At 48.4% G+C, this 22,065-nt stretch overlaps 1 protein-coding gene across 2 annotated transcripts in view; it reads right to left on the bottom strand.

Annotated features, from left to right (window-relative positions):
• The window catches only part of CDC42BPA (CDC42 binding protein kinase alpha), a 1,600,792-nt gene that overhangs the window by 646,555 nt on the left and 932,172 nt on the right, over window positions 1–22,065 (bottom strand). For both annotated transcript variants that reach the window (XM_069608679.1, XM_069608678.1), the window contains exon 16: window positions 19,504–19,609. In XM_069608679.1, coding sequence (XP_069464780.1) covers window positions 19,504–19,609 — 106 coding nt within the window. The remainder of the gene's footprint in view (window positions 1–19,503; window positions 19,610–22,065) is intronic.

The raw sequence follows: 22,065 nt of genomic DNA, 5'->3' as shown, positions 1-22,065 counted from the left end.
TGTGTAGTTGTAGTCTCTGTGCCGCCCGTGACAAAGTCCTAGGTTCAGTTCCTGTCCTATCCAGGTCAGTGTCTAGTATCAGATTCATATCACCTCCCCATATGATCTGCACCCCAACATATTCCCTGTTCGCTATAATACAGTGCAAGATGATGCATCTACCCTCGGGCTCTCTGTAGCTCTTTTTCAATGTAAATTTAACTGACATATTGATTAATGTTAGCACTCCCTTCGCTTGGGTCGAGAAGGAGGTGTAAAATCTATGTAACACCCAGGAAGGCGCTAGACCGGTCGTTAAGCGTTTCCTGGCATGGGCTTCCTGCAGCAGGAGTATCGTCGCACCATGCCTCTGAGCATATGCAATGCTCCTACGTGCCTTAGTTAAATTGCCAATCCCACGAACATTCCATGACATTTAGTCGCCATATCAACATTTCAGTGAATATCCCAGACAACCCGCCTCTGTACATAGGATGTTATGCCTGTTGTATGCACATGTCGTTCACCCGATATGTGCATTGCTGTGTTACCTCTGCCATTTTCTACATTACATTCCCCGATCACCCAACCCACCTTCCCCCACTGTCCTTACCCAACAAGCAGTGTAGTTTCCCACCCTCTCGGCCCTGTGTCCAGTGAACCTTCCCTTAACTTGACCTTTACAACGGGATTCCAACAGGGAACCGGCCACCACAGAAGCTCCAGGAGAAACATTGCAGCCGCAGAGGGGAACGCTGCTGCCACATGACCGTCAACTTAGGATCTGTACCACTCATTACATTTGGTGGGCGGTTAACATCTTTTGGATAGGATGACCTCCCCACTCAGTCTTTCTCCATCATCTCTTCGGCAGGGTTGTTCAGTGGTATGTGCGCCTCAATAAATTTTACCGCCTCGTCAGGGACGGTGAAGAATTAAAGTTTGTCTCTAAAAGTAAACTTGAGGCGTGCTGGGAATAGTATGTCATACTGGATATTTTGTTCCCTGAGCATTTTCCTTACCCTGAGAAATGGGCAGCTCTCCTGTTGCACACCCGTGGAGAAGTCGGGGAAAATTCTAATGATCTGTGAGCCTAGCCTTAGTTCCTTCTTCTCTCGTGCGCGGCGGAGGACATGGTCTCTGTCCCAGTAGCTCAAAATCTTTGCAATTATGGGCCTCGGAAAGTCCCCAGGTTTGAGGCACAGGGCCAGCCGGTTTTCAATTGCTAGCTCCATCTTTCCCTTGAATGCTTCCTGAGGCCCTCCCAAATTTTTCGAATGTTATTCCTACATTTCGCCTGGACAGATTTCATATAGCGGGTAAGGGTGGCCACAGTGTCCTGAAGTGCTTGTATGCCATCCACATTTGCCCCGATTCTGGTTTCGGCCTCAGTAATTCTGTGGCCTCAGTAATTCTGGTGCCTGCATGGTCCAACTGTGATTTGAGTGACGCAACATTTGCGTTGATGTCGTCCAGCTTTTCAAGAAAGGATGCAACATTTTTGGCTATGGACTCCATCATGCTGGTTAGGTCAGGGACAGGCGTAGCTGCAAGCATCAATGCGTCATCTTGGCTTGGTGATGATGGCCCCTAGGTGCCGCCTTAGTAAATTTGTCTTTGGCGCCGGTCTTGTTAGCACCCGCAACCTATTAGGCATTCCCTGGGCGGGCAGTCATTTCCTTCAGCCAGTCGCTCAGGCCCCGGCCCCAGTCGACTCACATGTCTATGAAGGTTTTGCACCACTGCAAGTCCAGGAGCAGCACCAGGTGAGGTAGTACACGGAAGTAGGGAGCAAAGTGTAGGGCCCCCAGGCGTAAGGAGTAAGGCAATGTCTGCAGGACCTTCTGAGGCTCCTTTATTGAATATCGGGGTACAGTCTGGAGTTGGCCCGGAGAATGATCGGGAACAAAGGGCCCAGGCAGCAGTGATGAGCCAGTCGACACACACGCAGCAGGGCGGTACCTCAAAGGCCGTCCGAGGGGCAGGATAACCCACCAATATCCCCAGCTTCAGTGCGGTAGGCTAGCTGATTAGATCTCTGGTGCTGGTCATCAACGCCATGTGGTAGGCGCCAGCTGTGTCCGGGAGCCGCAGCGCCACTAAGGAGAGGCAGGTGGAGGCCCAAGGGGGAGCGTGATGCAATGCTAGGTGTGGTCCTCAATTCGCACAGTTCGTCCCCCAGGGCACTCAAGGCAAGCGTCCCAGCATCAGCACACTTATTTGATATAAATATGGGGTCCAGCAGTCGTCAGGCTGGTAGTGTAGTCGCCCCAATAGTGGAGGCATGGAGGTGGAGTATCGGCAGTATGGAGGCGAGCCACCGCGCCAGCCCCCAGCACAGGTGGCCATGCGGCAAAGGACACCCCCGAATTCAGGCCGCGCTGCCTAGTATGGGCGGTTGACCACCTGGCCCGCAGCTGTTGCATCTCACCAGTTCAGACCGATCGCAGAGATGTCCAGGTGGGGGGCGCCCTGCGGCCACAGCCCTCTATGGCACCAGCAGCCAAGTGAAGCCAGGGGGACCTGCGCGCTCTCGGCCCCGCGCTGCAGCGCAGGTCGCTATCTCTCGCTCTGGCTGGGGAGCAGGATGAAAGGTTACACAAGTTCAGGTTGTGCGATAGGAGTCCCCAGTCTGCGCCCCTGCAGAGTGTCCAGGGCGAGGGGCCACTGCAGCCGGGTCCTCCACCAACCCGGCGTGGATGGCAGGATATAGGGTCTCAGGTGACTGCTTCGGTGCCCCAGCAGCCCGCAGCGCGGTCGATCAGAGCGGAGGGTTCCACCCTCCGGCAGCGTACTTGGGCCCGGAGGCAGGGGGAGGTATGCAGATCCTAGGCATCTACCCCAGGGGGCGGTCGTCCCCCGCCTACCCGGCCGGTGAGCATGACTTTTCACTGTGAACCGCAGTCCGCAGGGCAGTCCCAAAGTCAGGGAGGCAGAGACTGGTGGGTGTTTTCAAGGCGAGTCTTCGGCCTCCAGGGGGGCACACAGATGGTTGTTAGATGCAGCCTTCCCCTCCAGAGACGCAGCAATTTCGGATTCAGCAGTGCTCCACCTTCAGCTGCGCACAGGGTCAGCCGCGCCCGCACCTCAGGCCACGAGCGGCTCAATCGTCGCGCCAGGTTGTTCAATCTCCCCAGGAGTTGGAGAGTTGATGCACCCCACCTCAGCGCATTGTGGGTGTATTTTCAGGGTCCAGGGATCTCTAGAACCGCCACTGCTATCTGGTGGTTGTCGGCGTCATGCAGAGCTGGTTAGCTAAGCAGCCATTTTCTAGGCTGCTCCACAGCACTCCCTTTTAATGTGATTTCTGAGCTTTGTGTTTCTTTTTGGTTATGGAGCCTGACAAACTGCATGGGCATCATCTTTTACATTGTGTCACACAGCACCTTCAGTGCAGTGGCACAGCGAAGTCGGTCAGATTTCCCAAAGGTTTAAATACCTTCCCTGGGATAAACTACTGTTTCCTAGAGCAGTAAAGTGAAATTTACTTTACTAACAATTGTAACTCTCTAGACCCAGCACACACTATCTTACAATAGGGTACTGGAGGGGTTACCTAGTATCCCCTTTGTCTATCTTCTCATGTAATATTTTTATGTTACCCTTTGGCTGGTGGCAGTTTCGTTTTAACTACCATGGTGTGCATTTACCATGGGCTGCGTTCACGGCTGCAGTAAAGCACCCAAGGGTGCCATTTTTGTCAAAATGGCCCTGATCATCTTTTTCCACCATTTCTTTGTGGAAAGGTCCTTCTTGAGATTTACTCTGCGCGCCAAACCAGGTTTGGTCCCATTGTTCGTTTTGCCTTTGGAAGGATTCACAAGTGAAGGCCGCCTTAGGCTCCAGGGCGTCTGGAATAGGCTGGAGGTGACGGAAACTCCATGTGCTTAGTCTCCTAGGAAACTCAAATGCACTCTGTAGTGACTGGCCGGCTGACTGTCCGGAAAGGAGAGCCACCCTGCTGGGTGACCGACAGCAAGGCTGGAATGAATGGGAGAGAACTAAATAAAAGGCTTGGAAGGCAGAGTCGGCCACTGGACAAAGGAAACGAAGAAGAACTTGAATAGGACACCTGCTGCAACTCCTGGACCGTTGGTTTGCCCGGTGAAGCCCTGCTGCTGTACTGAAACTCCAAATTCGTATAGACAGAGATGTGCCTGCAAGGACGACTTCTCCCCTTGAGTTGGTGGGACCAATCAACTCCAAAGTAAACCACCTGGACATCCTTCTCGGAGCTGGTTGAATTTCCACAGAGTTGCTGCTTGAAATCGTATAGCCAGGGAGAGGAACACCAGATTGTGTGCATTGCTTTTAAGCTGGCCTAGAGCTCCAGGAAGAACCTCCGGACTCCGAGGAAGCAGGACTGACCGAGCCTGAGCCCCCTCAACAGAGTGCGGGACCCCAGAAGCAAGGAAAGTCCATCTCGACAGCCAGGAACCACAGTGTTGCTATTTTCGGTAGACGCGAGGAGCTGAAACTCTGAACAGCCACTGATTGGAAGATTGGCGGTTGCGAGCGGTGACCATCCCATTGCAGTGCAGGTGTCCCAAGAAGTCCTCCCTCTTGTCCCCACGACTGAGGCCCAGGAACAGTGAGATCTGCATGGGAACAGAAGTCATCTGCTGCACTTTTTCTTTAATTCAAAGGTACTGTACAAAGTCTGAGATAACTTACCTCTTGCTGTAGAGTTGCTTGCATCTTCTACCATTCACAAGTCTAACGGCTTGTGGCCCTACATTTGAAACTTATTTTCTTCAAAGACTTCTAAAACATTGTGCAAGGACTTTTCTACTTACCTACCAGAAGTTTGTCATCCTATATAAGACTTTTGCCCATTGACTTTGGCCTAGCCTGTTCTACTGAATGACTCTGATGTGGGGGATCCAAAAGTATTTGCCTGCTTGAGAATATTTGCGGTCTCTTGTAGTTCTAATAATATTTACCTTTCACCAATTTATGACAGTATTCTAAATGCAAACAGTAAGATATTAATGTCCCCAGCACCCTAGCTATTGAAGTCACCTGAGGGTGTAGGTTGTGTCTGTGGGCCATCCCAAAAGGGTCTTTACTGATTTAGAAACTTAGAGTGTACAGTATTGAAGTGTATTTGTGTGTTCCTATTATATTGCTCCCTTGTGAAGAAGGCTTTTTGTAACTGACTGATAAATAAATTAATAATTGTTTATTCAAGAAACCTTGAGTGTAAGAGTTTATTTGAATACTTGTCACTGTGAATCTCTCTGTAACTCCTTTACAGCTCACATTGACCCCACTTGAGGAAAGCCTGGCTGCTCAACACGCTACCAAAACTGTGTAGTACAAGGTTATATCAAAGGTCGGGTTTCCTATACCTGTGGTCAGAGTTGTTTTTAGTGTACCCAGAGGGTACTGCATACAAACTTTGCCTAACACCACTCAAGTCTCATTAGCGAGCTACAGAACCTCATAAAGGAAGTCACAAAAGACTATTTGAAAATTACATATTGACAAGTAACCTGGAATTTAAGAAGCCAAGTGTGTTCAACACCCATCAGGAGAAGGGAGTCGTTCTCCTGACCTTAGTTAAGTTAGTGGTAGGGTCAGTTAGTTTAGCTTTTGGACAGCAGACAGATTCTTTCTTTTTGGACATTCACAGACGACTGAAGAGCATCTTAGTTATTCTTATAGGTAGGGCTCACTCCATAGCAATAGGGATAGTTAAGGCCTTCATACTATTATTTAATAAATATAACTTACAAATGTCATCAGAGGGTCTGCATCCTCCTTCGGATCTGACACAGTTCCTAGACCTACCAGTACAGCTGTTGTCCTCTCTTTTATTACTTTTACATTTTACTGTTTAAAGGCACTGGGAGGATAACTTGGGGGCAACGCGTATGTCTTGGAACCAAGATAATGCAGGGGAACAAAGGTTTCAAATCATGGTTGAGTACTTAAGACACTAGTCTCCAGTATTAAGGGAATTATAAAAGATGAAACAATTAATTAAAGCCCAAACCATCTGCCATGGAGTGTTGTGGGGTAAACTTGTCCCCTTCGCGCCATTCTAAGTAGCATTTTTGCTACTATTCCGGCATCCTCTAAACAATCTGGTGACAGTCATTACTTTTTGACCTATTTTCTAGACACATTATACCAGGCTGCTTTTTTAGCAGCGATAATGCACTTGAGAGGACCATATACTAAAAATGGTCCCTCCTCGTGTTTGAAGTCCTGCTCAAGCTAGTTTGTCCTTTATTGGCTGAGCTATCTTCCCTGGTGGTGGAGGAATCCTTTCTTCATGCACCTTGGCGGGCTTCATGCAAGATGCCTACAAAGGCTCTTCTTGTTGTGTGTTGGCAGGTAGTGGGAAGGGGCTGTCCACCCCGAATCCACATTCCTGTAAGGGTTTAGATGTTGCCATATTCTGGGATGTTGCAAAGTGTCCTTATTGGAGGACTGGGGTCACCCCCAACCCACTTTCTGGCTATAAAGAAATGAACTGGACCCAGGCATCAAGTTGACCACTGGATTTGAAGCGATCCAAAGAAGACAACTGAGGGAAGCTGGAGGACTTCTGCAGAAGTCAGTATGGCTCCGCCAATACCACCACGTTGCACCCCTCAACCTTCAAATCAACAGGAACAGCCTCTGTAAGGTGCCTTCCTACCCTAAGACTGGTCAGAGCAACCAGTCATTTGTTCTGCTCGAGATAAATCGCATGTTTTCAGTCCTAGGAACATGTATCTTTGCATTTCCTCTGCAAGGCCATGAGCAAGCTGTGCTTTGTTACAAGGACATCTGGCTGTCCAAACAGCTGGAACTCTTCAAGGGCATCCTTGATGCTCTACTGGGACTATGGAAATCTGCTGTACTGCCCTCCACCAGGAGTCAACCCTACTGGAACACAAAAGTCCTTCTGCTGAGAGGCTCCTGACTCCCACCGGGTCCATGCATCCATGAAGATATCTGTGAGGGTAATTCTTCTAAGTTGTGGAACCGAGTCTGGGCCCCGCCCCCAACAGTTTGAGGTCTTTAGAGGAATATAAAGATGACCGACAGTGAAGGCTCTCGAACCTGCAATCCGATGACCCTGTAGAGTAACCTCAATGATGATGCTCATCTTCCTCAGTGAGTTACTGTCACCTGGGACCATTTCTGGCTTTCTAGGGGATCGGGGGAAAGAGAGCCCTTATATCTCATCAACCACCCATCCTACCATTGGATGCAAAGTCCTGCTTACCTTAACAGTATGGGCTGGCCCAGGACAGTGGTGTCCGGGTCAGTACTTCTATAGGTCATCCTTGAGAACCCCATGAGTGGTAGCTGCTTCTCCTTTTGCTGCAACTCGTCTTAAAACCATCAAGTCCCTAATTCACATGTTGCTTTGCCCTGCAATTAAGAAAGTCAGTACTTTACCTGCCCCAACTGAGTGGGCCCTTCACGACTACAAATCTCCCTCAAGAAACCTTTGGGATACCTAAGACTACAGAGACTTGGTAAAGGCTAGGACTGGACTTCTGAAATCTTAGTATACGGCGCTGGGTGCCTTATAATTTATATGGCCTATGTATTGATATGTGCTCCAACGTTGCTGAATGCATTTATTGTTTAAATAACTGCCTGTGATGCTAAAGTAGTGTGTAATACATAGTGGGTAACCAAGCTGTGAGTTGTATATATGTACTAAAGTATTCTTGCTTACCTTGAAATATTTAAAGTGTGCCTTAGTGTAGTATTGTAATAAATGAGTGTTATTTGTAGATCTTACCTGTGTGGGTCTTTTCCTTGTGTGGTGCGTGTTAAATGTACTACACAACAGGGCCCCCTTCTTACTTGGTTCAACCTTTCTGTTTGGTCAACGGTACTTAAGAGAGTAGCTGTGCTTAACTAGAGCTGTGAATAACCTTGCTAACCCTAGGTTGACTTTTCCAAGTCCCACCCCAAGTAGTGACTTTGAAAAACCCTCCTAACAATGACTTATGCACTGTTTTTTGTAAAACCTTAGAAATCTTATTATACTTACAGATGCAGGCAAATATAAAGAATTTTTCCATATCATTTGCACAGATTATTTATTTGACCATCCATTTACCCAGACAACCAAATGAGTCTCAAAACCAATTCAGTTACTTTTACAATGCAGTGCAATTCTTTGGAACTGAGGTTTCTCATTCTCCCAGGCTTTGCAGAATGTACTCGGCAACTTGCATAGTCAAATAGCTTTTTATGATGGTTGACTACCATTTATATGGTTTGCGACCTTGCTTGCAAGTAGAATGAAACTCTGGGATGTTTGAAACAATTATTATACCTTTACTAAAAACAAGCATTGTTTGAAGTAAACATCAAATCAAATTTCACTGTGTGTGGCTGGTCTCTGCGTGGCAGCAGTGCGCCAAACATAAGGCAGGCTTATTTGTGACTTGGACCATTTTACTGAAGGTGCTGCTAAAATATTAGTCACTCGCCACCATGGGTCAAATGCATTTCTTTCAGATTGAGTAGGTACACTAAATTATTCTACCTGCAGGTCTAGCAGGATTTTAAAGAATTTGTGAGGCTCATCGCTACATGCTTCTTGACTGTCATGTAACACCAGGATGAAGGATTTAGTTTATTTTGGTCTGTAAACATTTTATAACATTTTGAAATGTGACATAAAAAAAATCATGGAAGACATATTTGCTTTCAATGCAAATTTGATATGGAGGATAAAGTGTTTCCAAATTACCCTTTCAAATATGTATTATTCTTGGCTTATATTAGCCATATAAATCTCAATAGTAAAACATCCAAAGAGTACGTTGTACCATTACATATTCAAAAATGTTGTAGGTTTAAGACAGCATTCCCTGCTTTCTTTCAATTTTGTAAAAATGCTCCCAATTGTCTTAACTATGGCAGTTAAAAGGTGCACACATGCAATTTAAAAAAATCACATACTTTGAGACTGTTAAGATGGATTTTCAGAATCAGCAGTTTCTAAGCGTGAGACCGGGACTCAAACCTGTGTTGCTATGCGTTGTCTGGCTTTCAAGACAAATGTGTTGCCCCCGAGCTAGCCTCCTGGCCCTATTCTGATGAAAAGGGACAAAAACGAATGTCTAGCCACATTCTATCTGAGTGGTGTCCCTGACCAGCAAGTCCTAGACTTAGAAGGGGGTGAGAGTGGTGATGGGTCCAGTTAAGCATACCCAAAGTACTCTTAATAATAAAAGTTAGGTAGAATGTATAAAAACACAGTCATTTACTGGAGCCCTTAGAGAACACATCAATAAAAAAGCAAAGGTAAATAACACTAATACATTCACTACTAATATATACGCACATTCATGTTTGTGTGCTCTGCAAAAAGCCTTAACACTTCACTTTTGAACACATTTAAAATAACACACTGAGAAATACCTTTCAATGTACTGTAAGTGTAGTAAAACCAAGTGAATAAAGAAATAAAAGCAGCTAAGTAATGAATACTTTGAGAACTAATAGGATGAAAAGAAAGAAGTTAGCAAACACCTTACAAAACCTTATAACTAGGGTTCTAACCTTAAAATGTAATTCCCTTACTAGACAAAAAGGGGCCTAATGCCCTTAGAGTCAAAGCCTCAAATAAAAGACTCTTCACGAGGGTAGGAGTCTCTTTTAGGAAGTTGCACAAGTGTTGCCATGAGCCAGCAAGTAGTTGTAAGTGTTTCATAGTTTAGTACAAACAAGAAGAAAGTCTTTAAAAGGCCTTCTCCCAATCCAACCTCCTGAGGGAAGGTGGTTAGCCCTTAATACCACTGTTCAGGGCTAGGCAAGGGAGAAATGGGGCTAGGACCTTATGCCCATGGAACCCTATGTTGGCAAAGGGGCCAACACAGGTATTTTTACTCACCATCTGTACTCGGATTTATGTAGGGGCCACCGTAGAAGTTCCTGAAATCGCGGGGCTTTCTGGATCCGTGCCTTGGTCCCGCTGGAGGAAGCTCACGGGTCACAGGGGCAGAGGTCACTTCAGATGTCATGTTATTGGATTTGGCAAGTTTATAGTTTCATGCTCTGACGGACCGGATTCTGGATAGCTGAACACTCAGGACACACCAACTTCGAGACCAATGGCCACTTTAACAAAACTGCAGAAGACGAACCTTGTGGCTAGAACAAAGAAACTAGTAGTCTTGGAAGGCCCATCATTGTAATGGAGACCGGCAACTTCAGGGAAATGCTTCTTGTTCTATAAGTAGAGGATCTGCAGAGTCCTAAGTCTTAATTTGGGATGGCAGCTGGCTTGATCTTCAAGCAGAAGTTGGAACTGTTTGTTCGCACCTATCCTGGGGTTGAAGCACCAATGACTATCTTACTGAGATCTGCAGAGAGCCAGTGTTTCACTGAGCAAGTGAAGAAAGGGCCAATGGCAGTCTTCCAAGGACGAGTCCTGGGTATTCAGCAGGCTGCTCCCCTTTGTAGGTGTCTTCGCTTCAACAGTCCTCTTTTGATACACGATCTAGTCTAGAGTAGCCCCCAGGCCATCAACCGTGAGGATCGCACCATTCAAGCTGGCAGTCAGGTGCTGTCCATTCCTGGACAGCCCGCGGCCACTACATCTATCCAGCAACAAACACACCAGGTCAGGATGTGGACTGGGTCCAGACAGACCCAGTTCTCAACATCCAGCCACACACACAGACCTCCACTTTGCCAGCAAAAGCTGGAACTTTTCCTGGGAAAGGGCTTACCATATAAGGACAATCGAGCCACTCATGGGCCGGAAGAAGATCAAAAGACAAGATGGAGGCAAATATCTTGCAGCACTGTCATTTTAGTGTATGTAGTAATCTAATTTGCATTAAAAGGTAAATTGCAAAGAAAACACTATAAAACTATCTGCTGCCACCAGCCCATTCTGGATACATCATGCAAGAAACCACAAAGTTGCTAAAACAAAGTTACAGGGACACAGAGTGTACCTACCGGACTTCGCAGAAGGTGATGTGTGCAGGAAAAATAAACCAAGCAAGCAGAGTTCTCCTGCACGGATAGTCATAGGGATTGAGTTTAGCAAGGATAAGAGGAGCTAAAAGGCTTCACTTACCGCAAAAAGTCAGGAAATGTTCTGAACATTAGCAAAAACAGAGTCCCCAACGTCTTATGGAGGAGAAAGCGGCAAAGGTAAAATCTTTCCTAACAGAGAGTATCACATTTTTCCACTTTGTGTCCAATAGAAGGTTTATTGTCAAATCATTTTGATACAATAACGTAATCCCAGGAGTAAAGATTGTAGCTGCATCCCATCTTCCCCCAAACTTGAATTGTGATTGTTCTTGGTCTATCGTTCTAGCTCGACCTTCTACTACCATGTACCTGATTCAATCTAAAAAATATACTTCACTTTTTCATATTTCTGGAGGAGAACATCGTCCAGTATTTCTTAGATTCATCAGAAGAGGTATAAAGCTCCTATAAGAGGTGTTGTGCTATAAATATTCCTTCTCTCTGAATCATGCCCAGATTCTTACATGAGGCATTTCCAAGTACTAGGGCTTCTGAAGAAGACGAGATGCACCATGTCTTAAACCTCCCACGTATTGGACCAGTTCTTAAGCCAATCTATCATCCAGTTATTTTGATGCCCGGGGATAAAATTGCTTGTTTAGCATAAATGTAAGGGCATAAGCCATAAATAGCTTCAATATGTCAAACAAACGAACAAGAACAGAACGTGTAGAGTAGCTGCTTTGTATTGTGAAAAACAAACACCAATTGGATCTACAGTATAGGGGTAATCTCTCCAAGACTCAAAGCTCCTTTCTAAGCCCTTTAGTCCATGGCTACAGACTCAACACCATATTAGCAGCACAGATCAAAACCCCTCATTGGGGATGTTTTCATGTGAGTTTTGAAAGGGGCAGGCGAGAATCCCCCATAGTGGATGTCAAAATGCTTCAAAGATGACAGTGTCCACCATCCTCCTCCCCTTTTGTTAGCTCCCAGCTCCCTTGTTTCTCTGCTTCCCTCACTGCGTACATTCCCCTATGACTTGTTATAGGCTTCCTTACTTCTCAAAGCTTGGTCCGCACTCTATAAATGTCATAATAATAATGATGATGGAAAATCATTCTCTATTGCCCTTTTGTAACCAGTTGTTTCTATGTCAGACTGCGCTTAAAGGGATAGTTGCGTCAGAAAGTGTATTGGCCCAATCGATCCGGCATGTATTTCCGAGCATACATCGACTGCTCTTAAAATAATTTCCAATGCAACTTACCAGAGTATTTCCGCACTTTCACACATGTGAAAATAATGGGTCGGGTACTGTCATATTGTGCTAATCTTATCGGTTGATCCATCGCCCTAAATTCAAGTGCCCTTGCGGAACTAATTCAGATGCCACTAATGCTGACATTACTAGACAGTCACGCACCATTTCACAACACGGATGCAAATCTCATGTCAACGTCCACTGAGCGCAATCTACTGAAGTGTCTCAATGGTAATGCCAAGACACCTCATTACTCGACAAGTGTAAACAAACCCATTCTTATCACACAACGTTGTAGCTTATTTTCCTTCGTGTGAGTGTATTTCATTTCAACTTGTTTCTGTTCTGTTCAGCTATCTGCCAAGTACTGCGCACTGCAAATAAGTATGTACACTGCCTAAAATTAAATATATCAGTATTCACTTTTCATTACTTATATTATGAACAAATGTCTTTACCAAAAAACATTTAAACGTGTACTTGCACTCTTTTAAAGTTTGAGCCTATTAATCTTGTCTTTTCAATGTGTTTGTGTAACATGGTTGTTACTTCACTTGTCTTTCTTTGACATTCAATGTTAATGGGGAAACTCTACTGTATACAAACAAAAACGTTTTTATTTAATGCACTATTGATTCTATGCTTCTTCACTATTCAGGAACTATGGCAACAATTCAGCCCTACCTGCACAAACCTGAATATTCAGAAGAGGAAATCCTTGAAAGAGAAAAATCTCGAGACAATGTGGAATAAGATGAAAGTCATGAGGACCAATCGCCAGAGCCCGAACTCAGTCGCATCAAACACGTTTCCACCTGTTGTACCCGTCATCTGTTGGAGAACTGCTGTTGCAGAGAAAACTCTGGCTGCTTCACCTACTTTGCAGAAGGAGATACACCACCGCTATGCGTTACCGAGCTGCATGACTTCAGAGCCGCCTGCCTTACAAGATCCGTGTTGCGAATGATGATGGTCCATATGCATGAACTTCGAGCTACAGTTCGCCCTCGTAATCCAAGTAATGAGTAACTTCACTCCATATATGTTGTGTGTTTGATGACCGAGACGGCTAACATAATATGTTGTTCCCATACATAATATAACTTCAATGTATCACTGACAAGGAACAAGTTACTTACCTGTAACTGTTGTTCTCCAGCAGGGGTCTGGCATGGATTCACATGCTCATGAACATTCCCCGTCGTCAGGCTGGGAATCCTCGGTAAAGAAAAATCAGTATCAGTTTCGTTTCTGATCTGCCTTTCTTAGTAGTAACCAATCACTGATCTCTGGGTCATACTGCCCCCAGCCAATGACTGCCCTCTCCCTAAGCCCCGCCTCAGGCAGCCATCCTCAGATTTGGTAGCACGCAAAGTGGCAGTATGACCAAGTGAAGAGCCGCAGAGGGGTAGGCGGGAGGGTTCGCATGTGAATCCATGCCAGACACATGCTGGAGAAGGAACAAGTTACTTACCTGTAACTGTTGTTCTCCAGCATGGGTCTGGCATGGATTCACATGCTCATGAATATTCCCCGTCGTCAGGCCGGGAATCCTCGGTATAGAAAAAAAAATTCAGTACCAGTTTCGTTTCTGATATGTCTTTCTTAGTAGTAACCAATCACTGGTCTCTGGGTCATACTGCCCCCAGCCAATGACTGCCCTCTCCCTAAGCCCCGCCTCCGGCAGCCATCCTCAGATTTGGTAGTGCGTAGAGTGGCAGTATGACCAAGTGAAGAGCCGCAGAGGGGTAGGCGGGAGGGTTACAGGTAAGTAACTTGTTCCTTCTCCAGCATGGGGTCTGGCCTGGATTCACATGCTCATGAATAAGAGAATACATAGCAGTGCACACATGCACAACCACGGGAGGTGGCAACAGGCTCAACATTAAGCAATACAGCAACTCAACATTAAGCAACTCTTACCTCCTCACCAGGCTCACCTTAGGCGAAGAGGTTGCGCAGCACTGCTTGGCCGACCCTGGACTCCTCCCTGGAGTCCCGATCGACGCAGTAGAATCTTGTAATGGTGTGCGTCGACCTCCATGTCGCAGCCCTGCAGATGTCCAGCAGGGGCACACCAGACAGGAATGCCGTGGTAGCAGCGATCGCTCTGGTCGAATGGGCTCTCGGACGGCCGGGCAGCGGTCAGTTTGCCAACCGGTGACAGTGCATGATGCAGCCGGAGAGCCATCTGGAAATGGAGGTCTTCGAAAGAGCCTTCCCTTGATTCCCTTGATTCACAGTCCCAAAGTTCACAAACAGCTGTGACGCCTTCCGAAAACTCCTTCTTGCGGTCCACGTAGAACTCCAGTGAGTGCAAAGTCCTCTCGGCCGGCGACAAAGGCGACGGGAAGAAAACTGGCAACACCAAGGGCTCGTTGGGGTGGAAGTCCGACGGCACCTTGGGCATAAAGGATGGGTGTGTCCTCAGCACCACCCTCGTGTCATGAAAAGTCAAGTATGGAGGAAATCGCTGCTAGATGGATCTTGATGGAGGCATGAGCTAGCCCCGCCTTGGCCAGCGATAGCAGGTACGGCAGCACTCTTGGGGCCGTAATCCGTAGGGGGCTAATCTTCTGTGCGCAGCACCAGACAGAGAAACTCTTCCATTTGTGTCCGCAGCACTTGAGAGTTGAGGACGCCCTGGCATTTGCAAGCACCTCCTTCCCAGGAGAGAGGATCCGTGTCCATCAACAGTTTGACTGGGGGGAAGCTGACAAGTCCAGAAGGTCCCGGAACCAGATCTGCCTTGGCCACGTCGGTGCGACGAGGATCATCCTGCATCGGGACCTCTTGAGTTGGTTGATGAGTCGCAGCAGCAACAGCAACGGGGGGGAACGCGTACAGGAACAGACCGTCCCAGGGGAATGAGAAAGCATCGCCCATGCTCCTCGGCTGGGGAAACCTGCTGGCGAACCTCTGGCACTTGGAGCTCGTCGCTGTCGTCAACAGGTCGATCTGGGGTTTGCCCCATCGCTGTAAGAGTCGATCCGCTTGAGCATGACGCAGCTCCCACTCGTGGCACGAGCGCAGCTCCCTGCTGAGTGAGTCGGCGATGGTGTTCTTTATTCCTGCCAGATGGAAGGGCACCAGAAACATCCCCTGTTTGACGTCCCAGTGCCACAGATCCTGGGCCTCCTTGGATAGGGCCGGGGATCTGGTGCCTCCCTGCTTCTGCATGTAGAACATCGTGGTGGTGTTGTCAGTGAAGACCCTCACCACCTTGCCCTTGAGGGACCGAAGGAACGACCTGAGGGCCCAGAACACGGCTCGGAGCTCCAGGACTCTTGCGTGGAGATCTCTGGTGTGCGCTCCCCATCCCCCCAGGGAGGCATCCGTCATCACCGTCTCCTGATGTGCCGGGGTCTGAAAGTCCGTGCCCGCTGCGAGATGCGCGCAGTTGCCCCACCACCGAATCGCTTGGCGGAAGGTCTCGATGAGCGGGATCCTGTCTTCGAAGCTGCCGACTGCTTGTATCGTCGAGGAACTCTTGTAGAGGGTGCATCCACAGCCTGCACAGGCGCACCAGGTAGATGCATGAAGACATCATGCCGAGCAGGGACTTGATGGATCTCACGCTGGCCACGTCTGTGGCCAGCAGGCGCTGCATCTTGCCCAAGATGGCCTTCGTCCTCTCCTCCGACGGAGAAGCCAATCGCGCCACTGTGTCGAGCTTGGCTCCCAGAAACAGTGCGACCTGCAACGGAACCAGGCGGGATTTCGAGTAGTTGATGGAGAATCCCAGATCCGTGAGCAGTTGGACGGCCTTCGCTGTGTGTTCAACGGCTAGTTCTCTTCTCCTTGCATGGATGAGCCAATCATCCAGGTAGGGGTAAACGTGGATCCCCCGCAGGCGCAGCCGGGCCGCCACTGGTGCTAGGCACTTGGTGAATACCCTGGCTGCCGACTTCGAACCGAATGGAAGGGCCTTGAACTGGTAGTGCTGTCCATGGACCACAAATCTGAGAAACTTTCGGTGTCCTTTTAGAATTGGGATGTGAAAGTAAGCATCCTCCAAATCTAACGACGACAGGAAGTCGCCCTCCTCCAGCTGTCCCAGCACATGCTGGAGGGTGACCATCCAGAACTTTTGGGCCTTGATGGACTTGTTTAACCGACGCAGGACCAGGATGGGTCGCCAACCGCCTGTCTTCTTTCTGACGAGGAAGTATCGTGAGTATACTCCAGAGCCCTGAAGCCTCTTTGGGACGAGCTCGATGGCTCCTTTCTTCAGCATCGCCCTTGCTTCCAACAGCAGTCGAGGGACGTGGTTCTCCTTCCTGGCCACAGGAGGAATGCGGGGGCACTTCTTTAGAAATTCGAGAGGGTGCCCTTGGGCCAGGGCATCCAGCACCCAACAGTCGGTGGAGATGGACTCCCACACGCTGACGACCTTCGCCAGCCGGCCTCCCACCGGGGTGCTCAGGTGGAGGCCCGACGCTACGGCCGGTTCAGTCCTGCTTGACAGCGGACATGCCGCCTTGACCTCCTTGGCGACGACGACGAGATCCTCCTGACTTGCCTCATCCTCTATAGGCCTCTTGCGACGAAGAGCGTGCCGTCTGGCGGTACGTCGAGGAGCCACCGCCGAATCCTTTGGAGGCACCTTGCTTGCCTCTGGAGTTCCGAAAGGGCAGCCGTCGTTGCTACAAAACTCCCAAGGCCCGAGCCGTCTCCATGTCGGTCTTGATGGCCTGCAGAGATTTGTCTACTGTCTTTCCTAACAGGTTGTTCCCGTCGAAGGGCATTTCCCAAAACTTTGGTTTGCACGTCCTGACGGAAATCAGTCGCTTTGAGCCACCCCCGTCGCCAAAGGCAAACATCGTTGCCCAACTGGCAGAAACCAGTGTCAGCAATGTCCGAGGCCACCGTTATGGCGTGGTTCGATGCCACCTCACCTTCCTGCAAGATTTCCAGGGCCTCAGCCCTCTTGTCGTCCGGGGAGGATGTCCAGCAGGGGAGCGATCTTAAACCACAACTCCCTGTCGTAGCGGGCCACAATCGGTAGGACGTTGGCCACCTTAATTGTCATCGCCGCCGAGGAGATGACTCGTCCTCCCATGGTGTCCAGTTTCTTCCCCTCACCGTCCGGTGGGGAGGTCGAAGTTGAAGCAGTCGGCCCGCCGCTTTCTTCTTGGCCGCCGCCGAGACGACCGAATCTGGGGTCTGCTGCGCCCTAAGGCACAAAGGGACGGAATCCGGGGCCCGGTACTTCTTCTCGTACCGGTCCCTCTTGGCGGGCGTTGTGGACAGGTTCTTCAGGAGAGACAGCCCTTTGTCCCAGATGTCGTCAAGTAACGGGACCGAGAGGACCGTCTTCCTCTTGGCCTCATGCCGTTGATAGAGGAAGCCTTCCTTCTTCTGTTCTTCGGGGCAGAGCTGGAAAAGCTCAGATGCCCTGGCAATCATGGTGTGGAAAGAGCCAATTTCATCGGGCTGGGGAGGACCGAGGGGGTGGTGATGGCAGGCCCATCCCGTCGTCACCACTGTCGTCATCCATCCCCGTCGTAGCCGTATCCGTTCCCATTTCCTCCCTAGGATCAGGGGAAGGCGATGAAGGCTGAGAGGTCCGCGAAGGCTGGAAGGGGGAGGGAGGGTGGATGAACTCTCCTCAGTTTGCCTGGAGGGCTTCCCGATGGTCCTGGTTCTGCTGGGTCATCCGTCGGGGGTAAGGGTAACCCCGTCCTTATCTCCATACAAGAGGCTTGGATTTCCATCAAGATGGCCCCCGAGTTGTCCTGAGGCTCGGGCACCGGCTGCGATGGGTGCGACGGTTGGGGGGTGGAGTCCTCCTCCTCCACGGGCTCTTTGTTCGCCTCGTTGGGGATTCCTCCCGTGGGAACGGACCTCCTCGAACCTCTTGCTGAGGACCTTCACGACTCCAACCAGCTCCTCTTCAGAGGCTGTATCCGTGTCCGTGGTGGCCACCGCCCCCCCCCTCTTTTTCCACCGGGGTTCACACGGGGGTCTTATCGATGGGCTGAAAAGAGGATCCCCTCTGCAGTGGCAGGGAAACTCTGGGCCCCGAGGTCGCCTCCACTGGGGTAGCCTCCACAGGCTTCACCAGGGCCGTCACGATTCCCTCGATAGAGGCCTTAGCCGGGTGAATCAAGGCCTTCACCACCTTGGGCGCACTTGAGGCCTTCACCTTGGGGGGAGGGTCACCGCCTCGCTCCCCCTCGGCTGACTCCTTTGAGATCGACCGGGCCCTTTCCAGAAGCTTACCCGTGTTCTTGGATTTTCTCTTCCCGAGCCAGAGTGTTGGCTCGTGGTTGATGGCATTGGTGAAATGGCACTCTGCATGGCAGACGAGGAGCCCGACCCTTCGGCGCTCCCGGTGCCCGCGGACTTGCGGTGCTTTGCCTTCTGTTGGGCCCCGTCGCCGGGCCACCCTCACAGGATTTAGAAGACCGCTCAGACTTCTTCTCACCTGCTGGGCCCTTCTCCAGCCAGCTGGCGAGGCGGATCCGACGATCCCTCATAGTCCGTTCCGACCAGTTCTTGAAAAACGCACAGTCCTTCTCCACGTGCATTTTGTCTTTGTGAAGGCAGTAGAGACATCTCGAATGCTCATCCTCCTTGAAAACATTCTGTAAGCCGCATCCAGGGCAGTTCCTGAACAGCTTGGAACCGGGCGTCGAGCTTCCCTAGTCCTGGGCCATGTCCACGAGGTAGGCCTCAGATCTTCTGGAATCTCCAAGAAGCGTAACTCCATGACACTTCGCCCTTGAGGGGCGTAGAAAATTCCGAAACGGGTCCCAGAAGATCAGAAGTAGAAACGGTGGAGCTTGAGGCACGATTGACCGAAAAAATGAGATTAAACTCTTTGAAAAAACGCAAAATGCAGTAAAAGCTCGAGAGTTATAGCACGAGGACTCCCAACACTTGAACGTGTGGTAAAAATCTGAGGATGGCTGCCAGGGGAGGGGCTTAGGGAGAGGGCAGTCATTGGCTGGGGGCAGTATGACCCAGAGATCAGTGGTTAGTTACTACTAAGAAAGACTGATCAGAAACGAAACTGATACTGATTTTTTTTCTTTACCGAGGATTCCCAGCCTGACGACGGGGAATGAGTATGTGAATCCATGCCAGACCCCATGCTGGAGAATAGATGTGATTACTCAATTTAATGGTAGTCAATTTACTGATCTTAGGTGGGTGAATGGCCAAGTCGTCCCTGTTGGGATCCGAAAATAGTTTGAATGGAGGAATGTTTAAATTGAATTTGCCCTGTAAATCTGACCTACATTAGCTGAGAATCATGGGAATTAAATGAATGGCCATATCCATGCAAGGCTCACCTTGTCCAGTTCGTTAGACAGCCTTTTATTTTCCTCCATCAGCAGACCCTTCTCTCGCTCAGATTTCCGCTTGAACTCCGTTTCAAACTCTTCTCTTTCACTTTGACTAAAAGCAAAGAATACAAAAAGTAAAACAATGAAATCAAACCTACCAAGCATGCAGCATGAAGCATTCTCTGAATTTATTTCTGAAAAGCTGCAACTTAATGAGCATTGCCTCACGAATCTCCTTTTCGAACACTCTAGCAGAGCATCAAGGCCATGAGACATTCAGTCAAAGAAAGTGCTCTGAGCCGAAATCAACACAATTTGGTACATGAATAAGCAATTGGATGGTAGTTGATGGTATTTGTAGCGTGCATTCGCGAAGTACCCGAGTGAGACACATTATTGCTGTTCAATGAATGAATCCTTTTTCATCCTGAGCTGCCTCAGCTAATAAAAACTTGGACACCTAAAAAGCAAAACAAATATGTTGTACTAATAATAATATTAGTTATTAATTCATGAACATTCTTATTTTTTAAATCCAAAATTGCATGAGCCCATGATGACAACCAAGGAACCAGATGGCTAAGTACAGAGGGAGTGAGGAGTGCAAAGCGTCCACAAACACAACAGTTAGAAACATTTGCATCGCCTCAATTTCATCTTTAGCAGATTCTTACATTTGAACAAAGTATGTCAATACGAAGGCCAAGGGCGAGGAAGTCATAGCTGAGGGATTACTAATAAAGTGTTAGGACATCCCAAAAATAGCCTGTGGCAAGCTAAAACTCACAATAACAAACCACAAGGCAGTAACATCAAAACAACACTCTGCGGTATGTTACTGATAATGGGGAACCATAGTTACTGCATAGCAAAATCCATCAATTACAAAAAGTCTGGCCTCAGCTCCATTCGGGCATGCCTCATGTAAATGTGGCCTGTCCTTGATTCTCTCTGTCTGGCGGGGCAGGGGACAGCTTGTGGCCATCGTCTGAGACACCAAAGTCGAATTCACTCAAAAAGAGAGAACCCAATGATTAGTACTCAAGAACAGAGATCATGGTATAACAAATAAAGAAGAGGTCCTTTTCCGCTACTTCCCTGAATAGAGGCTGTAGGACGTCCACGCAAAATATTAAATATGTATGGGATGGAAATGACCGAAATGCGGTGGGCAGAAAGAAAACCTAGTGGACAGCTTCTATAGGAAAAAGCAACACCTGCCTCTATGACCGCCTCGACCCCCTCCACCCAATGTATATTGTATTTCTGTGCCGGAACTGATGCCTGGAATTATAGGAAGGAAAAGAGAGACAATGAAATTAGCATCCAGATTTTTGTTACTTGTATACCTGCAGAGTGGTGTCCAAGTGAAAATGTCATGCGTGAACTAAACTCAAATGGGAGGCGTGGCCCATCGTGGATTTGAGCAAAGCAAGGGGTAACTCTAGCACTGCAGCAATTCCAGCACCGAACAAGGCCAGAAAATCCTGGGTGCCGGGATCACAGCACAAGCCCTCAGGAAGCCCACAGCAGTGACCTCAGAGCTAGCTCAGCAACAGATATAATGCTGTGCAGAGCGATCAAGAGCCCCTGTTGTTGTGATCATAGTGTGCCGGCTCCGGAAGCCCATATCACTGACTACAAATTTCATCTGCAGTGGGCAGAGAGTGCAGCAAGGAAAGCCAGCAGGGACCAACTGGAGACTCAGTGTCTCAAACAGTGTAAAGGGAGGAGGGGAACTGAAGGCAAGTTAGCAAGAGAGGTTAGGAGACGAGCAGGGGATGGATTGTAGAATACTGAAACAAAGAGTCACAGGGAAGAATCAAAAGTACAATACCAGTGTCCGGCATCCGGAATGATCAAAGCTGTCACGTGAGGGCGATAGAGAGGCATCAACAATTATAGTGTGTGAACCTGCGCTTAGCCAGATTGGGAGCCATAAACTAGTCCAGCAGAAGCGTAAACTAGTCTGACTAATCTGGCTGGGATATCTGAATGGAGCTCACTGCTATACAACCAACGTAGCCTAATAACTCCAAGTTCCTAATTCAAACTACTCTAAACTATTTACAGAGTTGCGATTTCTTACATAATACCCACAACCTCCTTGAGTCTGTTGTGAAAAGTCTGGGTTTCTTTCTTTCTCGAGTCATACCGTTTCTGTTCATGACAATTTGTTTGCTGAGATTTGGGGGCTGCAACGGCACTCCTCAATACATGTTGGCGTCTGTGGTTTCCTTGAAGACTAATCCATCCCCAGATGAGACGCCGTCTTCAAATGGGTGAAAAGGTGGGTAGGACAGTATACAGTGGTCCTACTGCCAGCATAAATGAAACCCCTGATTGGAAAACAGGTAAATGGAGATATCTAATTACATGCGTAATACATTATTCCTTGTGCAATTATCCTGTTCACATTCTACTGACAAAAGGGAACAAATCCCTAAGCCACCAACCAACCAAGTTTGGCCAGGAAGATATTCCAAGTAAGGACATTAAGAAGAAATCAACAGCATCCAGATCAGCCACTTCCTCTCATTTAGCTGATCAATTTTAGCTGAGATGCTC

This window comes from Ambystoma mexicanum, chromosome 4q (assembly GCF_040938575.1).
Source record: "Ambystoma mexicanum isolate Mex_15411 chromosome 4q, UKY_AmexF1_1, whole genome shotgun sequence".
NCBI lineage: Eukaryota > Metazoa > Chordata > Amphibia > Caudata > Ambystomatidae > Ambystoma > Ambystoma mexicanum.
Note: the sequence above shows the minus strand (reverse complement) of the source record. Positions and strands in the feature narration are given on the sequence as shown.